Genomic DNA, 19,564 nt, shown 5'->3' with positions numbered 1-19,564 from the left:
AGTGCGGCCTAGCAAACAACGGGCGGGAGAGACGGCCGCTCTCCCGACCCAGAAACACTCAGACGACAGGATGAGCAAGCCCCGCTACCCCCCCCTCTGGACCGGCGGGGGAGATCCCGGTCCACCCAGCGGAGACAAATCAAACCAGACCTCCCAAGCGAAAGGCGAGTGCAGAGCTTTGCCCAAGATGGAGGACACTGCAAGCGCTGAGAGCCCCACAGACGCTGTATCTGACGTCCTAGTAAGGATCAACAGACACTTCGAACGGTTCTGGAAGCAGCTGGAGCGCAGGCTACGCCAACCTGCCCCACCAAGCAGCACCGACCCGCTCACACAGAACCCGCAGCCGAACAGGCGGCCGGTGGCCCCGCACCAGGACACTCGTGCAACACCACGGAAGGCGAGTAAGCCTCATGTGCAGCAGAGTCACTCACACGCAAGCCTCAGGCAAGCCATCCAAACTAAGCACAGCAGAAGGGGTCCCTTGGTGGCAACGTCAAGCCCCAGAAAGAAAATATACATGACACACCATCCTGACCCTCATCTACGGGGAGAAAGGCCGCAACATGGAGGAGGCCCTGAGTGGAACCCAGAAAGCAACCCCCTAGACATCAGCACGGCCCAGATGGCTGACCGGGAGGAGATGAGCTCAGTTGCAGGAGGGAACCACAGGCGGAGGACCCCTCCACACCACACAGAAGGGGGAACCTTCAAATCATCCCGGAGCCGAAAGGAGGGAGAGCGCTGCCCCTACCACCCCACGACCCTGGAGAAACCATCAGCTACACCGAAACTGGGTATTGGCTAAAGCAAGCACTGGACTGGATACTTGAGGCGGGTGGCCACCGGCTGCACCGGACACTGAACACCGAAAATCCGGCCAAAACAGCTGAACTGAAAGGGAGATGTGTGGCAAAAAAAAAGCGATCTATTCTGGCAAGAGATTGCAGCTTTTCACTTCAGTGGCGAACCCTGTGATATTTTCTTTATCCCCTTTGACTTTCACTTATATTGCGGACGCTCTGGAGACCGTGCCAAACCGGGGTCCACTCAGGCCCATTATGCGGGACTTTTAACTGTTCGGTGAGACGGACTCATGAGAAACCACACAAGATCTACGGTAACTCCCTCAGATGCCCCGGGGCGCCCCGCACTCAGAGACTTCCAGTCCACCTAGCAGGCCAGCCCGTGAGGGCCCCGATGGGGATCACAGTTCCTAACTGTTTATAATTGTGTTTTGGACACGCACACTTGTTTTTTCATGTTAATGTTAATAATGATAGAATGCAACAACACAGAGACAAACTTACCGCACAACACGATATACCAGCCCAAATAGGCACAAAACACACCATAGGGCACTGGTTCTGGGAACTACCACACAATTTGCCTAAGCACTACTTCTAAGCCGACCACTACTACACGGTAACCAATAACTTTGCACTAAGACACACTAATGCAGCCAACGATACTCACTCATTACTCTTTTGATAATAGAAACGTTTAGTTATCCTTGTTGTTAACATAATAATGCTAGCTGGGCTAGATAATCATAATTGAAGGAACAGTCTGTTTAAGCCACCCTACTATAGCGATGTTACTTAATGTCACAACTAGCCTTTATACATATCTTAACTAAGCTTGCGACCCAATAACGCAGAAAAATGTCAGTATGTTTCTCTGTATCCGTACCTCATATGTCGTAACCTGTAACTGACACAGAAGTTTAAAGTTTAACTCTTGACGAAACCACATTACTTTAAAAAATAGTGCTGTAAATCAGACATGTGATGCTCTGTACTGGATGTGTTATTACCTTTTGCAATGTCTATGCTTATATGTGAAGTCTGGAAAGCACTACAAAAATAAAGAATTAAAAAAAAAAAGAAACCTTCTTGGTAAATCAATCCCAAAATCTAAAGATCTACTGCAGGTCATAGAACTAAATATCTAAATTTGTTGTCAATATCCACAGAATTCTGACATTTAATAAAAAATCCAAGAATGGTGCAACAATTATTATAAGCATTCACAAAATGAAAATTAGCTAAACTACAGAAAAACAGGATCTTGTATTCTAAGAAAGCAAAGTACAATACTCACACTCACTTAAAGGAACACTCTAATGCGCAAATGGTCAAAAATAATTAAATCACTGTTAAGTATTTAAAACCCCAAATGAATGCATGTATGCACTGGGGGTATATCTTAGAATAACTTGCAAAGGCTGCAGATCGTATGAACTGCAGCCTTAGAAAGCCCTCCCCTTTTTTAGAGAGGCTTCTCACCTGGTCTAAGGTCTGGAGCAGCTGATCTGAGGTCTGTGTGGGAGGAAGCAGACACGCTCACGGAGAGTATGCTTGCTACTTACATTAGCTCATTGAGCTAACGGAAGTAGGAAATAAATCTCCCTGGCTGTTTGATTGACAGCCAAGGTGGTGGTCCATAGTTAATTTATAAAAGTTCTAATTTCTCGTAGAAATCTGCACTTTTATAAAGTGGGGTTAAACTACGATACTCCTCACCCATAAAGCACTTCAGCATGCTGAAGTAAGTGCTTTGGGGGTGTGGAGTGGTCCTTTAATCTTCTTTTTCACGCCGCAAAAATATATAAATGTTAAATATTGATGATGAGTAAACATAATGTTCATAATCCCGGTAAGTAACATCTCCCCTTTTAATTGTTAACGTGCCAGCCACTTCAGGCAGGCCCTTTATCTGCCTTATGGCTAATGCCAACATTTATTTCCATACTAGCCTGTCCAAGTTTTGGCTGCATTGATAGTATGAGACATAGGATCATCATTATGATTTGAATATTGATCTGCATCTTTTTCATATTTTCATTAGTGTATATCTACTAAACAGTGATTTTTACTTATTTATTGTATTTGGGCAGTGGAGTGTCCCTCTAACATAATATCTAAGCAGTAAGGATGTAATATGAGAAGATGATAAAGACTGAACAAAGAGAAGCCCAGGGTCTTATAAAAATCTACACACCCCATATGTATTATTTACCGTTTAGATTTCAGCTTGTATTACCTTTATTGCACCAGCTCTTGCCTAACAAACAATGTTTTGAAGGTGGCTCAGAAAACACGCATTTTGCAATGACAAGAAATTACAGCTGGAATGCTGAGGAGGATATATTAATTAGATTAAACATAATAAATCCTGCTCTTTTTTGGATGAAAGACAAGTTCTCATTCTCTCCAAAAAAAAAAACCTTCTGGCACTCTCCTATACTGTTTATAATGTCTTCAAGGGTTCCTGAGCAGTGTGCCAGCTTCCTTTGTAATTTGTGTATTTGAGTATTATTTCCTCTTACTAAATGCAATCTTGTAGGTATTGTGGGAGTCAGCTATAACATTTCACTTAGCGTGACAAATTCATTTAAACGATAGATTGCCACTTACCAAAAGGTAACTTAAAAGAACACTTCAAGCACTGTAACTACTACAACCTGCTGTGGTGGTTTTGATTACAGTTGTGTTTTGTGTCGTTCCAGGGTAAGTAGTCAAACCATTTTAGTACATTTTGACATAAGTGGGACCCACTAGCAGGGTTATTTACTAAGGTCATAATTGAATGGACCAAAACCCTCCAGCTGCTTACAGGGCTATTCTGACTGCAAAATCCGTACATTGTTCAACCGAGTTAACAGTAGCTGGCTGTTGTCATTCACGCCCTGAATGGACCGAATGCTTCAAATCCGAGCCCAGAATCTTTAGATTTTGGCCCGGATTTAAAAAATATCCAGAGATTTTCCCACTGGTAGCACCAGCAGCAAATTAATTATAACCCTCGGCAGAGCGTGCGTTATGTGGTGGCTAACCATCACTAGCCAGCCAACTGCCACATTAAAAAAGTCAAATAAGTAAATAATAATAATTTTAAAAAAAACAACCCTATGGGTGTTAATAAGACTCCTGTATTACTATAAGGGACTTTTAAAACCTCCCTTTGCCCCCATCTGCTGCATGTCTAAAAGAGGTTTAAAACTAGCCATTGTTGCCCAGTAGCTAGAAAAGGCCCTATTCCTTGAAAAACATTTATTTACTTACCTGATCCCTTGACGAGCAGGCGCTAATGCACATGTGCAGTGAATGTCATGCGCACATTAGGCCTCCCCATAGGAAAAGACCAAAATCACCTAATTTTTTCCATTTTTAATAAGAAGCCTTTGCAAGTCCTCCCCTTCTAACCCTGCCCAGACTTTACATGTCTGTCCAATCAGAGACTTCCCAATGCAGCTATATGAGAAGTCTTTGCAAGGCAGGTGCTCTGGGCAATTGCAGCCCCTTGAGTTTAGCTCAACCGAGCTAACCAACCAGGAAGTAACATAACCTGTTGTCTGCTTGAAAACCAGGGGAGTATGACCATGTAAATTCACAAGTGTCAATTTCTATTGAAATCTGCACTATATGCAAAATGAAAAAAAGAGAACACATACTTCACATATAAAGCTTTTTAGAAAGCTAAAGTGTTTTCAGGGTCTGGAGTGTCCCTTTAAGTAATAAAAAGGGGACATTGTTAACACTTAGATTACTTCAGCAAGTTGAAGTGCTTTCGGGGTTTTAATTGCTGCTTTAAAATGCGGATCCAAATTGTAGTCACATGGCACTGTGGTGGTTGGGTTCAGTTGAGTGCTGTGCTGCTATTAATCGTTCAATTAATGGTCTTGATTCATCAGAAGTTAAGATTCATGTTTCATTTATACAGCACAAGTCAACAATACATTTGTATATTTTCAGCTTATGACAGCAAAGTTTGGCTAAACGTGCTAGGCCATTCTGTCCCCAGCTCTCTAAATCTATCACTGCCACCCAAAGTTGGATATCTAAGTCAGAAGAGCTATAATTCTAAGAAAGCCCTGGCTTTCGTCAAATGCCTCAACAACAGTGTGACAGCGAGAAGTGTTCCTTCATCACAATAAACACTAACATTCTAATTGTTTGTTAGAATGAATCAAGCAGAATTTAATAAATAAATAAAAATAAAAGTTATAAAAAAATGTAAAATATAATTTGGGATTTGTAGTTCACAATATAGCATTGAACCGATTTATGAATATATGAATGAAAATAAAAGCCGCAGCTTCATATTTTTTTTACACGCTCCCCTGGGGCTATAGTATGCTTCAGGTTCATTGTCAAAATGTCTGTGAGAGTTTCTCAAAAGTAGTGTTGACAAGTATGACATGCGTAGATCATACCGAGTACTGACAAAGGGATGTGAAGTTTTCCCTTGTGATGTTGTTGTGTCAAGGGGGTGTAGACTTATCACTGTAGCAATTTGCACATCACTGCAGTTATGAATAACATAATGCAAAGAAAACAGGATGTTGGTGCTCCATAGTGTGACATCCATTTCTCTAGATACCATGGCTGATTGGCTGCAGGCACGCACAAAAAAATCAGCATCATTCACCAAACTCTGAGTTTTAGGGAATTAAAATCTGAATGGCAAAACTAATGTAAAAAAAAAGATAAGTTATACATATTGCCGAGTTGAACAATTTTTCCAGATTAGAAATCGTATTGGGTTTTTTCTTTTCAAATCTTTATTTTTACCAACAATAAATACTGAATCTTTGATATTTTTAATGGATTGTTGCTTTAACTTTTTCTTCTATCTATGATACAATAGTTAGATCCAAGTTTGTACATGATACACATCAATGTTGATCATCTAATAATTAGACATTAATCATCTACTCTTATCAGTGGATTGCTTGAATGTTCCATTTGGTTGGAATGGGCAGACTTACAAGAATAATAGTTGATATATATTGCTGGGAGTCTGGACAACATGTGAGCATTATAATTTTGAGAAATATGCAAAAACAGTTTTAAGGGTTGAAGCTGTCAGACAGTTGCACATGAAAAATAAAAAATAACAGACAAAGTAGGATGGCAGGATGAAAATGACACATGGTGAAATGAAAGCTCAGAACAATTAAATCAAAACCTTTAGAGTTTAGAAAATATTAGGAAATAAAATACTGAGACCTGGGTAAGCTGGTGATAACTGGATACATGTGAAGAATCGCTACTTTTAAAAAAGCTTTCAAAACAGAGAGAACACATCTGTGATCATAGTGTTAAACTTATTATCTGACTGTGGAGTTTATTCACTAAATAAATTAATTTTTCAGTACACTGCAATTTATTGATTAGGGAATAAACCCCTGCAGACATGTGAAGTCACACATTGTTCGCATGTAACACACAGTATCGTGACAGTCTTCCTTAACAACGCACAAAGGGCACTGTCGCAAGATCTATTAAAGTACAACTTGGGAATATATTCACACTGCCCATTCTGTTTGGAGAGTAATACAGGACATTTTAGAATATACATCAGCAGTCAGTGGCAGCGCTCTGTCTGTGTATGAATAGCCTGTCATCTTGGCGCATGAGTGTGAGGGTGACATGCATTCACATAGGCCAGAAAGTTGTCCATGAAGCTAATTGCATCATGATCATGCCCGCCCTCCCACCACTCCCTCTCCTAATTTTTAAACGCCCGAACTTGGCAGGCCTCCTCTTGTATTTCTTTGTGTTTCCATGCCAGCTCCAAGTAAAGATGGGATTTGGAGAGTCACACTGGAGTTAATTTATGTTCTGTTCTGATTTACAGGGTGATTTTCTACCTAGAACGCCATAAAAATCCCTTCTTGAATACAGGACACTGAGGTAATCTGAAGTCACGATTTTCATAAGAATTGAATTTATAAACTTATACTATAAACATATTGAATTAAAGGAGCACTATAGGGTCAAGAACACAAACATGTATTCCTTACCCTATATGACTAAAAACACCATATAGCCACCCCTGAGCCCCTCATGCCTGCCTAAAAATTGTAAAATCTTACATGTATTCAAGTCTGCAGCTGCATATTTTGTCTCTGTTTCCTTTAGACCTGCCCACTGCCTGCTGACATCAGCAGAAGTGGTAGCCTGATCCAGTCACAGTGCTTCCCCATAGGATTGGCTGAGACTGACAAAGAGGCAGATCAGGGGCAGAGCCAGGATGATTCAAACACAGCCCTGGCCAATCAGCATCTCCTCATAGAGATGAATTGAATCAATGAATCTCTATGAGGAATGTTCAGTGTCTGCATGCAGAGGGAGTAGATACTGAATGTTTGGATGCATTTTAGGCAGCCATGACCCAGGAAAGATCTCTAAGCCACCTGAGGAGTGGCCAGTAAAGTTATCACTAGGCTGTAATGTAAACACTACTTTTTCTCTGTAGTGTTTACAGCAAAAAGCCTTAAGATAATGATTCTACTCACCAGAACAAATTCAATAAGCTGTAGTTGTTCTGGTGACTATACTGTCCCTTTAAAGTGTCACCATACAGGGGGGGGCGGGGCCGGACCGCCATGCTGACAGGTCGCATGCAGGAGAGGCTCCGGAGAAATTCCTGCAGCTCTGACACCCGCAAGGAGCCCAAGAAACTTGCTCGCGGCGGTGGACTGGGTGGCAGACCCCGAGATCGGGAGCTTTGGGACGCTGAAGGGCTGAATGAGGCTTCGGGGACTGCGGCCTACTCGAGTTGGGAGCCCCAGACCAGAGTGTCTCCAAGCATGTGGACCAAGGATGATTCAGGCTGGAGGGGAACAGTACTCTGGAACTGCACTATGGACGCTAACAGGAACTCTCAAAAATGTTCCCCATCCTTGTCACTTACGGGGATACACTGAAGCAGAGACCAGATCCATCGTATGAGCAATGTCACATATCATTTGTTCTGCAATATTAGCAATATGGCTGTTTTTTTTTTTTTCTTGCTCTCTTCTGGTTCCATCCTCGTTATCATTTTCATTACTTCCTTTACTTTGATCTTGGAATGTGCAGTAATCTACTCATGTAAATCAACTCAGCAGAAACCATATAGGCTAGTTAAGCTTATGTCATTCTTTGTACATGTTTTCTCAATGCCTTCTCTTACTCCACATGCTCCATGTCTGCAGAGGCTCTTTTATTCGTATCTTACATGTTTCCTTTGTTTAGAACACCTCAAATATATAACCATCAGTAGTATTTTCACACATGCTTGTTATAGGCTTCCTGTAGGCGTATTTCTGGTTTAAGTCTAGCACAATATGCAACCACTTATTCCCAGCCTAGCCAGACAAGAGATAAGATAGAATTAACCTAACGTATACTACATTGTAAATACAATGTTCATACAATGATTGCACATGTCATACTTCGTATATATGTCACTCCTCTGTTTACCCTTTCCTGACATGTGCACCTCGCTAACCCACTTAAACGAGAACCTAAACTATTGAAATACTAATCTCTCTAACATAGAAATGTGCCTGTTAGCGAATGTCACAACTTGTATTGCGAATGTTCACCAATTCACCCTGATGCCGCTGTTGTGGCGCACCAAGGTTATTTGTTAATATTGTGCACAACAAAAATAAAGAATTTAAAAAAAAAAGTGTCACCATACAGGATCTTTAAGTACATGGACCAGATCACTATGAAAATACAGGGTGGGGTGTTAACCAAGCAGTGAAATAGTAGTGAATTGAAATATAAGTTGAAGAATTTAGGCTAAAACAGCCAAGCTGAGACTATTGATGAGTTGGAGAAAATCAGCTATTTTTGCCTACATTTTGTAATTTGGATACCAATTCACGACAATGTGATGTTTAGTTAAATGGGATCTGTCACTTTCGGGGGTCTTTGCATAGACCCCCAATCTGACAGATCCAGTGTGGGTACAGTAGCTTTGGGGTGCAGGGTTGGTCAGTTTTAATTACCTCAGGCCACAGTTATTTTTACAATGAAGGTCCTTTTCGACTACTAAAACTTTAGCTGCCAGGAGCCATGTCAGTGTTGTACTCTCACATGCATGTGCGAGAGTGCAACAAAGGTCTATAGAGGAACCATAGGTATGTCCCTTCTCGGTCTCTCCGCTCTGCCTGTGACCACCTCCTGTCCGTTGTCCGCAACCGTACGGCCAACTCACGATTGCAGGACTTCTCGCGGGCCGCTCCCTTCCTATGGAATAGCCTGCCTACCTCCATCAGACTCTCCCCTAGTCTTGCATTTTTTAAGAAGTGCCTTAAAACCCATCTCTTTAGGAAAGCTTATGGCCTCCAAGACTAACCTCTACCTCACATACATGTCTCTTGCTCTCTCCTAAAGGGCAGCCCAATTTATTTGACTGCAAATTCCTGTCCTAATGTGTTTTACACCCCACCTCCTATAGAATGTAAGCTCTTTTGAGCAGGGTCCTCTTCAACCTATTGTTTCTGTAAGTTTTTTTGTAATTGTCCTATTTATAGTTAAATCCCCTCTCATAATATTGTAAGGCGCTATGGAATCTGTTGGCGCTATATAAATGGCAATAATAATAATAACAATAATAACCAGCAGGTTTGGGCTGGGATTGGACGGACAAAAGTTGACAGCGGGGCTTGGCCTTTTGTCATTTGTCAACTTAGGCCAACCTCAGGCTTTACCATAAGACAAAGTAAGCCCTACTTTGTATTACAGTATCTTTGGAGTGTAATCAGATTTTCATAAATATGTCTATAAAATACTGAAAAGAGACAGATCCGCTTTAACATTACTTCTGTTGACACCCAAATTAAAGTGACCTAGCATTGGAATTTGTCCCCAGCCAGGGAAAATCAAAAGATCTCCCCTGACTGACCTGTTAATTACAAGGTAGATGGCTGTCTATGCATGGAAAATGTTACGTTCTACAGGCATTAAAAAAGGTTAAAAGAAATCTGTTATTTTACTCTTTAAAATTGTTCTATAGCAATAGCTTTATGTATATGGCCATGGGAATTCAGGAAGATTCTATAGGATGCAGGATACAAGGGCTATAATTAGTGCAAGGATGTAAACACACACTGTTACATCAATTCCGCAATATTGTTTTTCAAGACCAGGAAACGTATCTGTCATCAAATGAGGTATTCTATGCAGAACCCAATCACGCAATCTAAGATGTCAAAGTGACAGGTAAACCAGCAATACAACATCTAAAAACAAATCTGATTTAGGTAACATACAAATAATATATCTTTTTGTACACAAAAGATGGACAACATTAAATTCTTTACATGCTTACCACATCTTCATATGCTTTTAAGATTTACTGAAAACGCCATGGTTATTCACTAGTGTGAATTAAGAGTAACAGCCGAACTGAAAACATACCCGAGTTAGATCATTTTTCCAATTGATATTTTAGGACCAAAATGTAAAATTCACTTTGATTCCCCCCACAGTCTGCGCTTTAGTGATAATGATATGTGGTGACCATAATCATTCAAGAGCAATGCAATTTTCACAAAACAAAAGACATTATTCTTGTGACACCAATGAATATATTAGAAAGGTTATTCACTAACGTGAGAGCTGTTGGTAATTAAAAGTGAATCTCAAATTTTAGGCCAAAGTAGCCAAACTGTTAGCAGAGCTGACAAACATTTTTCCCAGTGTGCCTATTTTGGCCTTAAATGTGAAATTCACTGTGAATACCTAGCGATTCTCTCTTCAGTTAATAAAAACCCTGTTGTTATTTGCAGATGTTTATATCTCCATCAAATACAAATTTTTTAAAACAAATCTTGCTTCTTTCATTTTTTTGTAACTGCTATAAAATAGGTGCTGGTCTGTATGCGTTACTGTTGTACTTGACAAAAGTAAGCACCCAAATGTAGACATCACTAGTAAAAAGATCTCCAGCTGTTGAACTGCAACTATCATGATGCACAGCCAATCAGTGCCATAGTTTGCGGTGCCTCGGGTATGTGAGTTTTTATGTGAATTTCTGAATCTCTTTTGAAGCGGCATGTAAACACACACACACACACACATAACGCACAGGCGCTGACGCAGCATCGTGTCACCAGCACAAGAATCTAACAAAGAAAGTTTTATACAAATTCCCAACACTGACTCTCTCAGTAAAGGAAAGACTTTCCCACATGGCCTCCTGCTACAGGCCTTGGTCAAGGGAGAACTAAAACACACAGGGTAAAAATCTCCCAAACTTGAAATACATATTCCACACTTAAAGTTTACCTTTTATTTTTTTTTAACCTTTTTTTATTATCATTATTGTTAAGAAGCTGTCACAGGATGGTAAGATAAATATAGTGCCATGAACATGTCTCTCTCTCTGTGTCTGGCAATTCGTGGTGCCTGGACTTCTCCTGTCTGACATTCTTGTTTCACACCTGTGATTTTTACCTGCGTTGTTTTTCTAAGCTCTATTCATAACAATGACTTGTTTGCAAACCAGTGATCAGATTCACAACCCAGATCTAGCATTCTGCAAGGAACTCTCCTATGCTGTCTACAGAAATCTTTCCTGATCAATTTTACAAAGCTGGAAAAAAAGTCCAGATGGAGAATGTTTCCAGTCATAAAGGCCTAAACTTGGCAATTCCCTTGATAAATTCTAAGTGCTGTGGAATATTTTGGTGCTTTATCAATAATAATAATCATAATATTAAAGAACAAGCTCAGCTACCATGTCCTCTGCCACTCAAATTATCTGTATCATCAGAAAACTTTCTTGCCCCCACTGCAACTTTCTGTGTGCTTTGTGGCTTACCATTCCTTTTTTAAACTATTAGGTTTAATTACTAAACAGTGAATTGGGAACTTGATTACAAAATAATGCCACCCTATTATTGTTTGACAAATGTCAAATTCTCCAAATCAACTATATTCCAAACTTTGTTACTGTTTGTCCGAACTTAGGAAACTCGTTTTCCAAATCACTGTTTAGTGGTTACATCTTTCGACACACTTTGCTGAGTTTTGCATTTTGTATTCTTTAACTTTTTTTTTTTTGTGCTTTACACTTCACCAATATGCCCTTGTTCTTTAATATGTCGGTTTCATGCTGCCTCATCCCCTATGTAAACATAAAACTTTGTCCCATGGCTGATGCTCTCTTTAGCTGCTGTCTTCCCAAGCTGCTGTCTCGTGTCATTTGCCCTGCTGTTGCCAAATTCCCCTTGAATTGTTAATGCTGTCCCAGACTCTACTCCCCATTCCCAATCACTTTCTCCAATCTCCACTTGCTCTCCTCACTCTTTGCCACTACTGTCCCATTGAACTGTTTTCCAAGCTGTATCTCTCTTCCTGCACTCTCAATTTTCCCCAGACGTCTCTTTCTACCATCCTCTGTGTTACACATGCTACATATTATTCTTTGCACCTCCTGGCATTCACTCCTGTTGCATCCCAACACCCATTGCCTGGCACTTACTTGTCCAGGACGAAGTACAGATCAAATGCTCCATGGCAAGAGCGTTGTTCCTCTGTCTCTTGGGCCTGGCACAACAAGGGCAGTATAGCCACCAGGGCTAGCAGGCTAACACCCTTCATGGCCCACTGTCTCCTTATGTCTCCTCCTCAGCCAGGACTGAGGGAAAGAGGAGGAGGAGAGGAGGCTGCAGCCAGGGGTGGGAGAAAGTATGGAAGAGGAAGGGGATGTAATGGAGGAGGAGGGGATACTCAGACTGCCGAAAACCTCAGGGGGCTGGGGGATAGAGAAGATTTATTAACCATTTCACTACCAAATCTGGCCATGTGTAAAGGAGTGGTCTAATGTTAATTTGTGGAGGACTTTTAAAACACTACAATAGGAATCAATTTGGGGTCTTAGTAGCCATTGGCTGTAAAGCAGAGGAAGAAAAAAATAAACTTTATTAATATTAAAAAAATATATATATATTTAAAAAAAAAAAAAAAAAAAACATTTTGGAACTACATAGAAATACGGAATTGAAAAAAATTAACAGTAATAATTTATCAGCATTATAGAACCAGAATATTAGAACAGCAGACAAAAAAAAAACAACAAAAGAGAATCTTGCTTATATGGAGCTATTGCTGCTAGCATTGTGGACCTTTGTAAATGGTTCCAAGAGTAATGCACAGCATTCTTCTGAGGTTAGAAGAGGAAGGGATGGGTTATTAAGGGACAGGGCAGGGCAAACTGGAAGAAAAAGAGAGATGGAGAAATCCCATCTTGAGAGAACAAAATTTGCTCTCACAGCAGATACTGATAAAGTGATATCATTCAGTACATTTATTTTTTATTTTTTTTTATTATTAATTAAAATATAACTCGTGAATTCTGCAACAGTTTTCAAAATAAGATAGATTGTAAAAAACTGAACATAGTACCAACTTGTTCAACTGATATTCACATTCACCATTTCCCCATATGAGAAACTGTCACTTTTTTTTTTGTGTATGTACATTTAAAATATGGAGTTTAAAACGTTGAGATAAAAATTACACCATTAGACAAGGAGAGGGTCTAGTGATGATGCCGTCAACTGACTAAAAGGATGCTTGAGCACACTCATGCCTCCATTATTATTATTATTATTTTATTATTTATATAGCGCCAACAAATTCCGTAGCGCTGTACAATGGGTGGACTAACAGACACATAATTGAGATCAGACCACTGGACGTACAGGAACAGAGGGGGTTGAGGGCCCTGCTCAATGAGCTTACATGATAGAGGGAGTGGGGTATAGTGACACAAAGGGTTAAAGTAGAGGGATTAAATAGTTTGTTAGAGAAGGGTTTATTGAGTGCTTGGTAGGTCATTTTTGACAGTTGCAGGGAAGGAGTCATGGGGTGGGGGATGAGAAGCCTGCTGACAGTTTAATTGATACGCTTTAATGAAGAAGTGAGTTTTCAAAGATTTTTTGAAGGAATGGAGGCTGGGTGAAAGTCTGATTGAGGAGGGAAGGGAGTTCCACAGAATAGGTGCAGCCCTAGAGAAGTCTTGAAGGCGAGCGTCAGAGGTGGGGATTCGGGCAGAGGATAGGCGTAGGTCTTGGGATGAGCGCAGGGGTCTCGACGGGACATACTTGTGTATGAGGGAGGATAGGTATGTTGGAGCAGCATTATGTAGGGATTTGTAAGCAAGCGCCAGAATTTTGAATTGGGCCCTATGTCTAACTGGAAGCCAATGCAGGGACTGACAGAGCGTGGAGGCGTGTGAGGTGCGACTGGACAGGAAAATAAGCCTCGCAGCCGCATTCATTATAGATTGCAGCGGTGCAAGCTGGGAACATGTAAGACCGGTGAGAAGGGGATTGCAGTAGTCGAGGCGAGAGAGAACAACAGCATGAACCAGTATCTTAGCCGCGTCCGGCGTTAGATATGGGCGGATGCGCGCTATGTTCTTGAGTTGGAAGCGACAGGATTTGACTATCGATTGGACATGGGGAGTAAAAGAGAGGTCAGAATCGAAAAGAACCCCTAGGCAGCGAGCCTGCGAGGTAGAGGTGATAGTAGCGCCGTTGACTTGGATGGAGACAACAGGAGTAGCAGCACTTGAGGGAGGAAGAACTAGAAGTTCTGTTTTGGACAGGTTGAGTTTAATGAAGTGAGCAGCCATCCAGTTGGAAATAGCAGAGAGGCAGTCAGAAACACGAGTCAAGGTGGGCGGAGAGAGATCAGGGGAGGACAGGTAGATTTGCGTGTCATCTGCATATAAATGATATGGTAAACCAAAGGAGCTGATGAGTTTACCAAGGGAGGCAGTATAGATAGAGAACAATAGGGGGCCGAGGACTGAACCTTGGGGGACACCGACAGAGAGGGGTTGGGGAGAAGAGGCAGAACCAGAGAAAGAAACACTGAAAGAGCGCTGGGAGAGGTAGGAGTATCCTGTAGACCAAAGTTATGAAGAATGTGAAGAAGCTGTTGATGATCAACAGTGTCAAATGCGGAAGAAAGATCAAGGAGGATTAGGATAGAGTATTGGCCGCGAGATTTAGCAGCAATTAAATTGTTGGATACTTTGGTCACAGCAGTTTCGACAGAGTGACCAGCGCAGAATCCAGACTGAAGGGGATCAAGCAGAGAGTTGGATTCGAGAAAGTCTGTCAATCTGGCGTACACAACTCTCTCGAGGATCTTGGAGGCAAATGGCAGTAGCGAGATAGGGCGGTAGTTGGATGGGGAGTTGGGATCAAGGTTGGGCTTTTTCAGAATCGGGGTTACGGTTGCATGTTTGAAGGGTGAGGGAAATGTGCCAGAGGAAAGGGAGAGATTGAAAATGCTAGTCACAGGGCGAAGAAGAGCATCAAAAGTGTGAAACAGGTGTTTGGGTTGATGGGACAGTGTGCTTATGAGGGTTTTGAAGTAGTTTACTTTTGCAGAGGAAAGAGCCATGCTGTAGGAGCGCAGCATAAATTTATAGTGGACAAAGTCAGATGCAAAGTGAGACTTTCTCCAGCAGCGTTCAGAAGTTCTGGAACATTTTTGGAGGTAGCGGGTCAGCTTAGTGTGCCAGGGTTGTAGTTGGGGGCGCTTGCTGCGTTTAACTGTAGGAGGTGCCATGATGTCAAGTTGAGAGGAGAGAGTGGAGTTGTAGAGTGAGGTTGCAGAGTTAGGGCAGTTGAGATTTGAGATGGGTAAAAGGAGTGTTTGGAGTGTGGTGGAGAAGTGCTGGAGATCGAGGGAGTTGAGGTTTCTGCGAGGTTGGAAAGTTGATGGTGGTGAAATTTTGGTATGGGTTATGCAGATGTTAAATGTTAGCAGATGGTGGTCAGACAAAGGAAATGGAACAGTGGAGAGATCAGAGGTGGTACAGAGATTGGTGAAGATGAGGTCAAGAGTGTTTCCTGCGTGTGAGTTGCTGAGGAAGAAATCTGTGTGAGTCCAAAGGAGGAGGTTACAGAGAGCAGACGAGAGGCATCGGGGCAGTTGAGCTTGTTGATAGGGATATTGAAGTCCCCAAGTATGAGAGAGGGAGTGCTAGAGGAAAGAAAGTGGGGTAACCAGGAGGAAAAGTGTTCAATAAATAGTATCATAGGTGTATGAAGTGTGGGGGGAGGGAGGTAAATCACCCCAGAAAGTGCAGTGGATAAAGGGGGTAAGATTGATTCCCAGCCATGGTGTAGCTTTAGAATATAATTTTACTGTGTACATTTTAATATAATTAAGTTTTTTAAACGATCACATTTCAGGGGGATTGTCCTGGTCTTGTAAGCGAGCGGTCGCATGCTGTGAGTGCTCCGCCCTGAAAGCAATTGGGACATCTATAGCCTCTGAAACCAAGTTTGCTGATGATATGCCACAGCTCAAGCCTCAGAGGACATCGGAAAGGCAAGATAAATCCAATTTTTTCAATCCACGAGCGGGGCAATCTAAGACCCTGGTTCCCCCGGAGGAAATCCAAGATGGCGCCAAAGACGCCAGAATCTCCCCTAACGCAGGGACTGCTGCAATCTATGCTGGACGACCTGTCTGATAAAATACTGCGGACCCTGAACTCTTCTATGGGAGAATTGTGCAAAGGCCTACATGATCTTGCATCTAGAACTACTGTGGAGAATACACTGGCGGAATACGCTGAATCTCACAACGACATTGCCGCCAAAATGGAGGGCCTCATGTCACAGATGGAATCATATAAGACTAAGCTGGCGGACATGGAGGACAAAGCCTGACTAAATAATCTCCAGATATGAGGGATGGCAGAGTCGGTAAGCATCAATGAGCTACCCGCCTTTATCACGGAACTGCTGCAAGTGATCGCACCTCAGCTCCCCAGAGATGTCTTTCTTATGGACCGACTCCATCGTACGGCTAGGCTCAAATTTCTGCCTCCTGAGAACCCTAGAGACATCCTCGTGCACCTTCATTACTACCATGGTAAAGATAAAATCATTAAACGGAGCAGCTCTTGTAAAGATTGGGCAGAGAAATATTAAGACATCACCATCTATGCTGACATCTCGGCCCACACCCTGAAGAAGCGCATATCATGCCAGCCAGTCACCGAGAAACTACGGGCCCATCATATCATATACAGATGAGGATACCCGGTGAAGCTACTTGTACAGCGTGAGGGGAGAACCAGGGTACTACTTTCACCTAAAGATGGAAACCGAGCCCTTTAGGAATGGGGACTGGAGCCACAAGAAACATCTGGGCCTTCAGGAGGCGTACAATGACTTTCCCCAGAATGGAAGAGGCCCAGAAGGCGTTAAGCAGCCTTCTGCTAAACCCAGATTCTGTGCTAAGGGTTGTTGGCAACAGCAACTACCATAGCTTACGAGAGCTAAGTTTATATGTTATCTGCGCTCTTTCCACAGTCCTATGTATTTTTAAACAAATGGAGGTTTTTAGTTACCTCCAAAGGCCATGAGAGGGTATGCCCACCTGCCATGTTAAGGCAGACCTCTTAGGTGGGTCCTACTCTAACCATTTGCCTTGCTTCCTTGAGCTTCTGGCAAAAATATCTCTAATGAGACAGAAAGGGGTATATTTTATATACATCCCTGCATGCTTATTAACCCTTAATAGGGAGCACATGGATTGGACAGCAGCATTGCAACCTAGCAGTGTGATACAAAAGTGAATACAAATACAAAGAAACTAGTCCTGCGTTCAAACTCCCATTACTCCTGGGCGACAGCAATGACCATAGTACACATCAGCCAAAATACATATAGTAAAAACAAACAAAAAAGATACCTGTGCTCTTTCCACATCCCTATGTATTTTTAAACAAAAATACCTCCAATGGCCATGAGAGGGTATGCCCACCTGCCACATCAAAATACCCCTTTCTGTCTCATTAGAGATATTTTTGCCAGAAGCTCAAGGAAGCAAAGCGAATGGTTAGAGTTAGGACCCACCTAAGAGGTCTGCCTTGACGTGGCAGGTGGGCATGTGTACTATGGTCAATGCTGCCGCCCACGAGTAATGGGAGTTTGAGCGCAGGACTAGTTTATTTGTATAAGTTTATATGTTGCCTGTAAATGTTTTCGCAAGGCTGTCTTAATTATTGGAAAGCACTGTGGAACATATAATACATTTTATTTGTCCAGTTTAATTGCAGGGGTTAATGGGGGTGTCTGTAGCTCACCCCTTCCGGAGTCTGATGAGTGCCTGTAAGGGGTCCGATGGCTGCGGGGTACCCCGGAATTTGTTGAGGTTTGTAATCAGTGCCGGGAGCTCTGCTGAGAAGCGTCCGTTTGGTTCAGACGCTAAGCTCCGCCCCGAGAAATTACATAATTATAAATATTAAAGAGTGAGGTCAGGTACCTTCAATAGATCAATACCCCACTCTTCTAATAGACTACGAAGGTGATAGTGACCGTTTTGCCTAAGGGTCACATGTTTATTATGAAAGACTGTCCATCGCCCCTCCTCCTGCCGATTTTATTTGGTTGCTGTGTCGGTGCACCCATGAGATTATATTAAGTACATTTGTTATGTTGACATGTCATTGTGCAAAGGAAGATGCCTACATATGGAAGCACTTTGTAGTTTCTTAGCAAGATGTCATCATCATTACCTCGAAATGTGTCAATAGTAACTGTGTTTAACAGTAATCTCTGCTGCACACCTCACTCCAGTAAATGCATAAGCTAACTCTTTTAGTTTATGGGGCAAGGCACTCTCTATATCATGTTTAAAGTCATTCTTTTAATTAAAACTGCTCCTTGTCTCAAAAATTCCTGCACCAACCATTGTCTGACATCAAAGGATGAAGCTAGGTTTCCTCTGGCCTTACAAATTCTTGTATGGCTTGTGCATGCATGGGGCTCGTTTTCAAACTTGTTGCAAGTTAATGACCAGCAACTAATCAGTAAAGTGAAAAATTGCTTAACGAGCAGTGGCTGTTTGCCAAATGCAAAATCTTACTATTAGCAACAAGCATTTAGCGGGATGACATTGCTATTAACAGTTCCCTTAGAGTATAATGGGAGCTATAAACCGCAAATTACTGACTGGTTTCCTACCTTGTCACTAAAGTTTACCAGCTGCTGCTAATCCTCAGATTTACAAGTTTAAAAACTGAAAAGTGCCCATACTTCCTATTGGAAAATACATGACAGACGCACAGTCGGATTTGCCGGCATATGCACTGACCTTACCCAAATCCCATTAAGACACGGACACAAGTTATATTGTTGGAAATATTAGTCCACAGCTTTATTAATTATTAAATAAATAAGGAGTAACAAATAGGGTCATTGCCAACAAATCTTAATAAAGTCTACATCCCCCCATATACATAACATACCCCTGGCAATAACCCCACACTAATAACAATAGCTAACAATCTAATTAACATATTACCATAGAAACTGGCCATCCAGTATGACCACATTTCCACCATAATAATTGTAGGGTGTACCAAGACACCGCTACCCACCATATCCATTGTAGGGGTGTACCCAGACACCACTACCCACCAGATTAAATTTAGGGGTGTACCGAGACACCGCTACCCACCAGTTCCAATATTGGGGTGTACCCAAACACTGCTACACACCCAGGTTTGGAGCCACCAAGGGCTTGAACCTACCAACCACGTGTAACACTACCGCCTAATCCACACTAAACCTCAGGATACCCACTTCCTCCTCAATCTACCCCCCAATTTAACCTGGCCATTCCCCACCACAGCTCAGGACTTGACACCTTAAGCTCCTGAGCGACCCCACCACACCGGAATAAGGCCAGCTGAATGCCGTCCTGCAGGCCAAAATTAGATAAGTCACACCCTA

The 19,564-nt window shown here is 42.1% G+C and overlaps 1 protein-coding gene across 2 annotated transcripts in view; it reads right to left on the bottom strand.

Moving 5' to 3' along the window:
• The window catches only part of ANTXRL (ANTXR like), an 83,631-nt gene extending 71,185 nt beyond the window's left edge, over nt 1-12,446 (bottom strand). For both annotated transcript variants that reach the window (XR_010085675.1, XM_063434779.1), the window contains exon 1: nt 12,274-12,446. Coding sequence is in view for 1 of the 2 variants with exons in the window: in XM_063434779.1 (XP_063290849.1) it covers nt 12,274-12,392 (119 nt within the window). In the remaining variant the exon portion in view is untranslated. The remainder of the gene's footprint in view (nt 1-12,273) is intronic.
• Between the last annotated feature and the right edge of the window lie 7,118 nt (nt 12,447-19,564).

This window comes from Pelobates fuscus, chromosome 10 (assembly GCF_036172605.1).
Source record: "Pelobates fuscus isolate aPelFus1 chromosome 10, aPelFus1.pri, whole genome shotgun sequence".
In the NCBI taxonomy this organism is placed as follows: domain Eukaryota; kingdom Metazoa; phylum Chordata; class Amphibia; order Anura; family Pelobatidae; genus Pelobates; species Pelobates fuscus.
The sequence above is the reverse complement of the archived record's forward strand: the minus strand, read 5'-3'. Positions and strand labels throughout refer to the sequence as shown.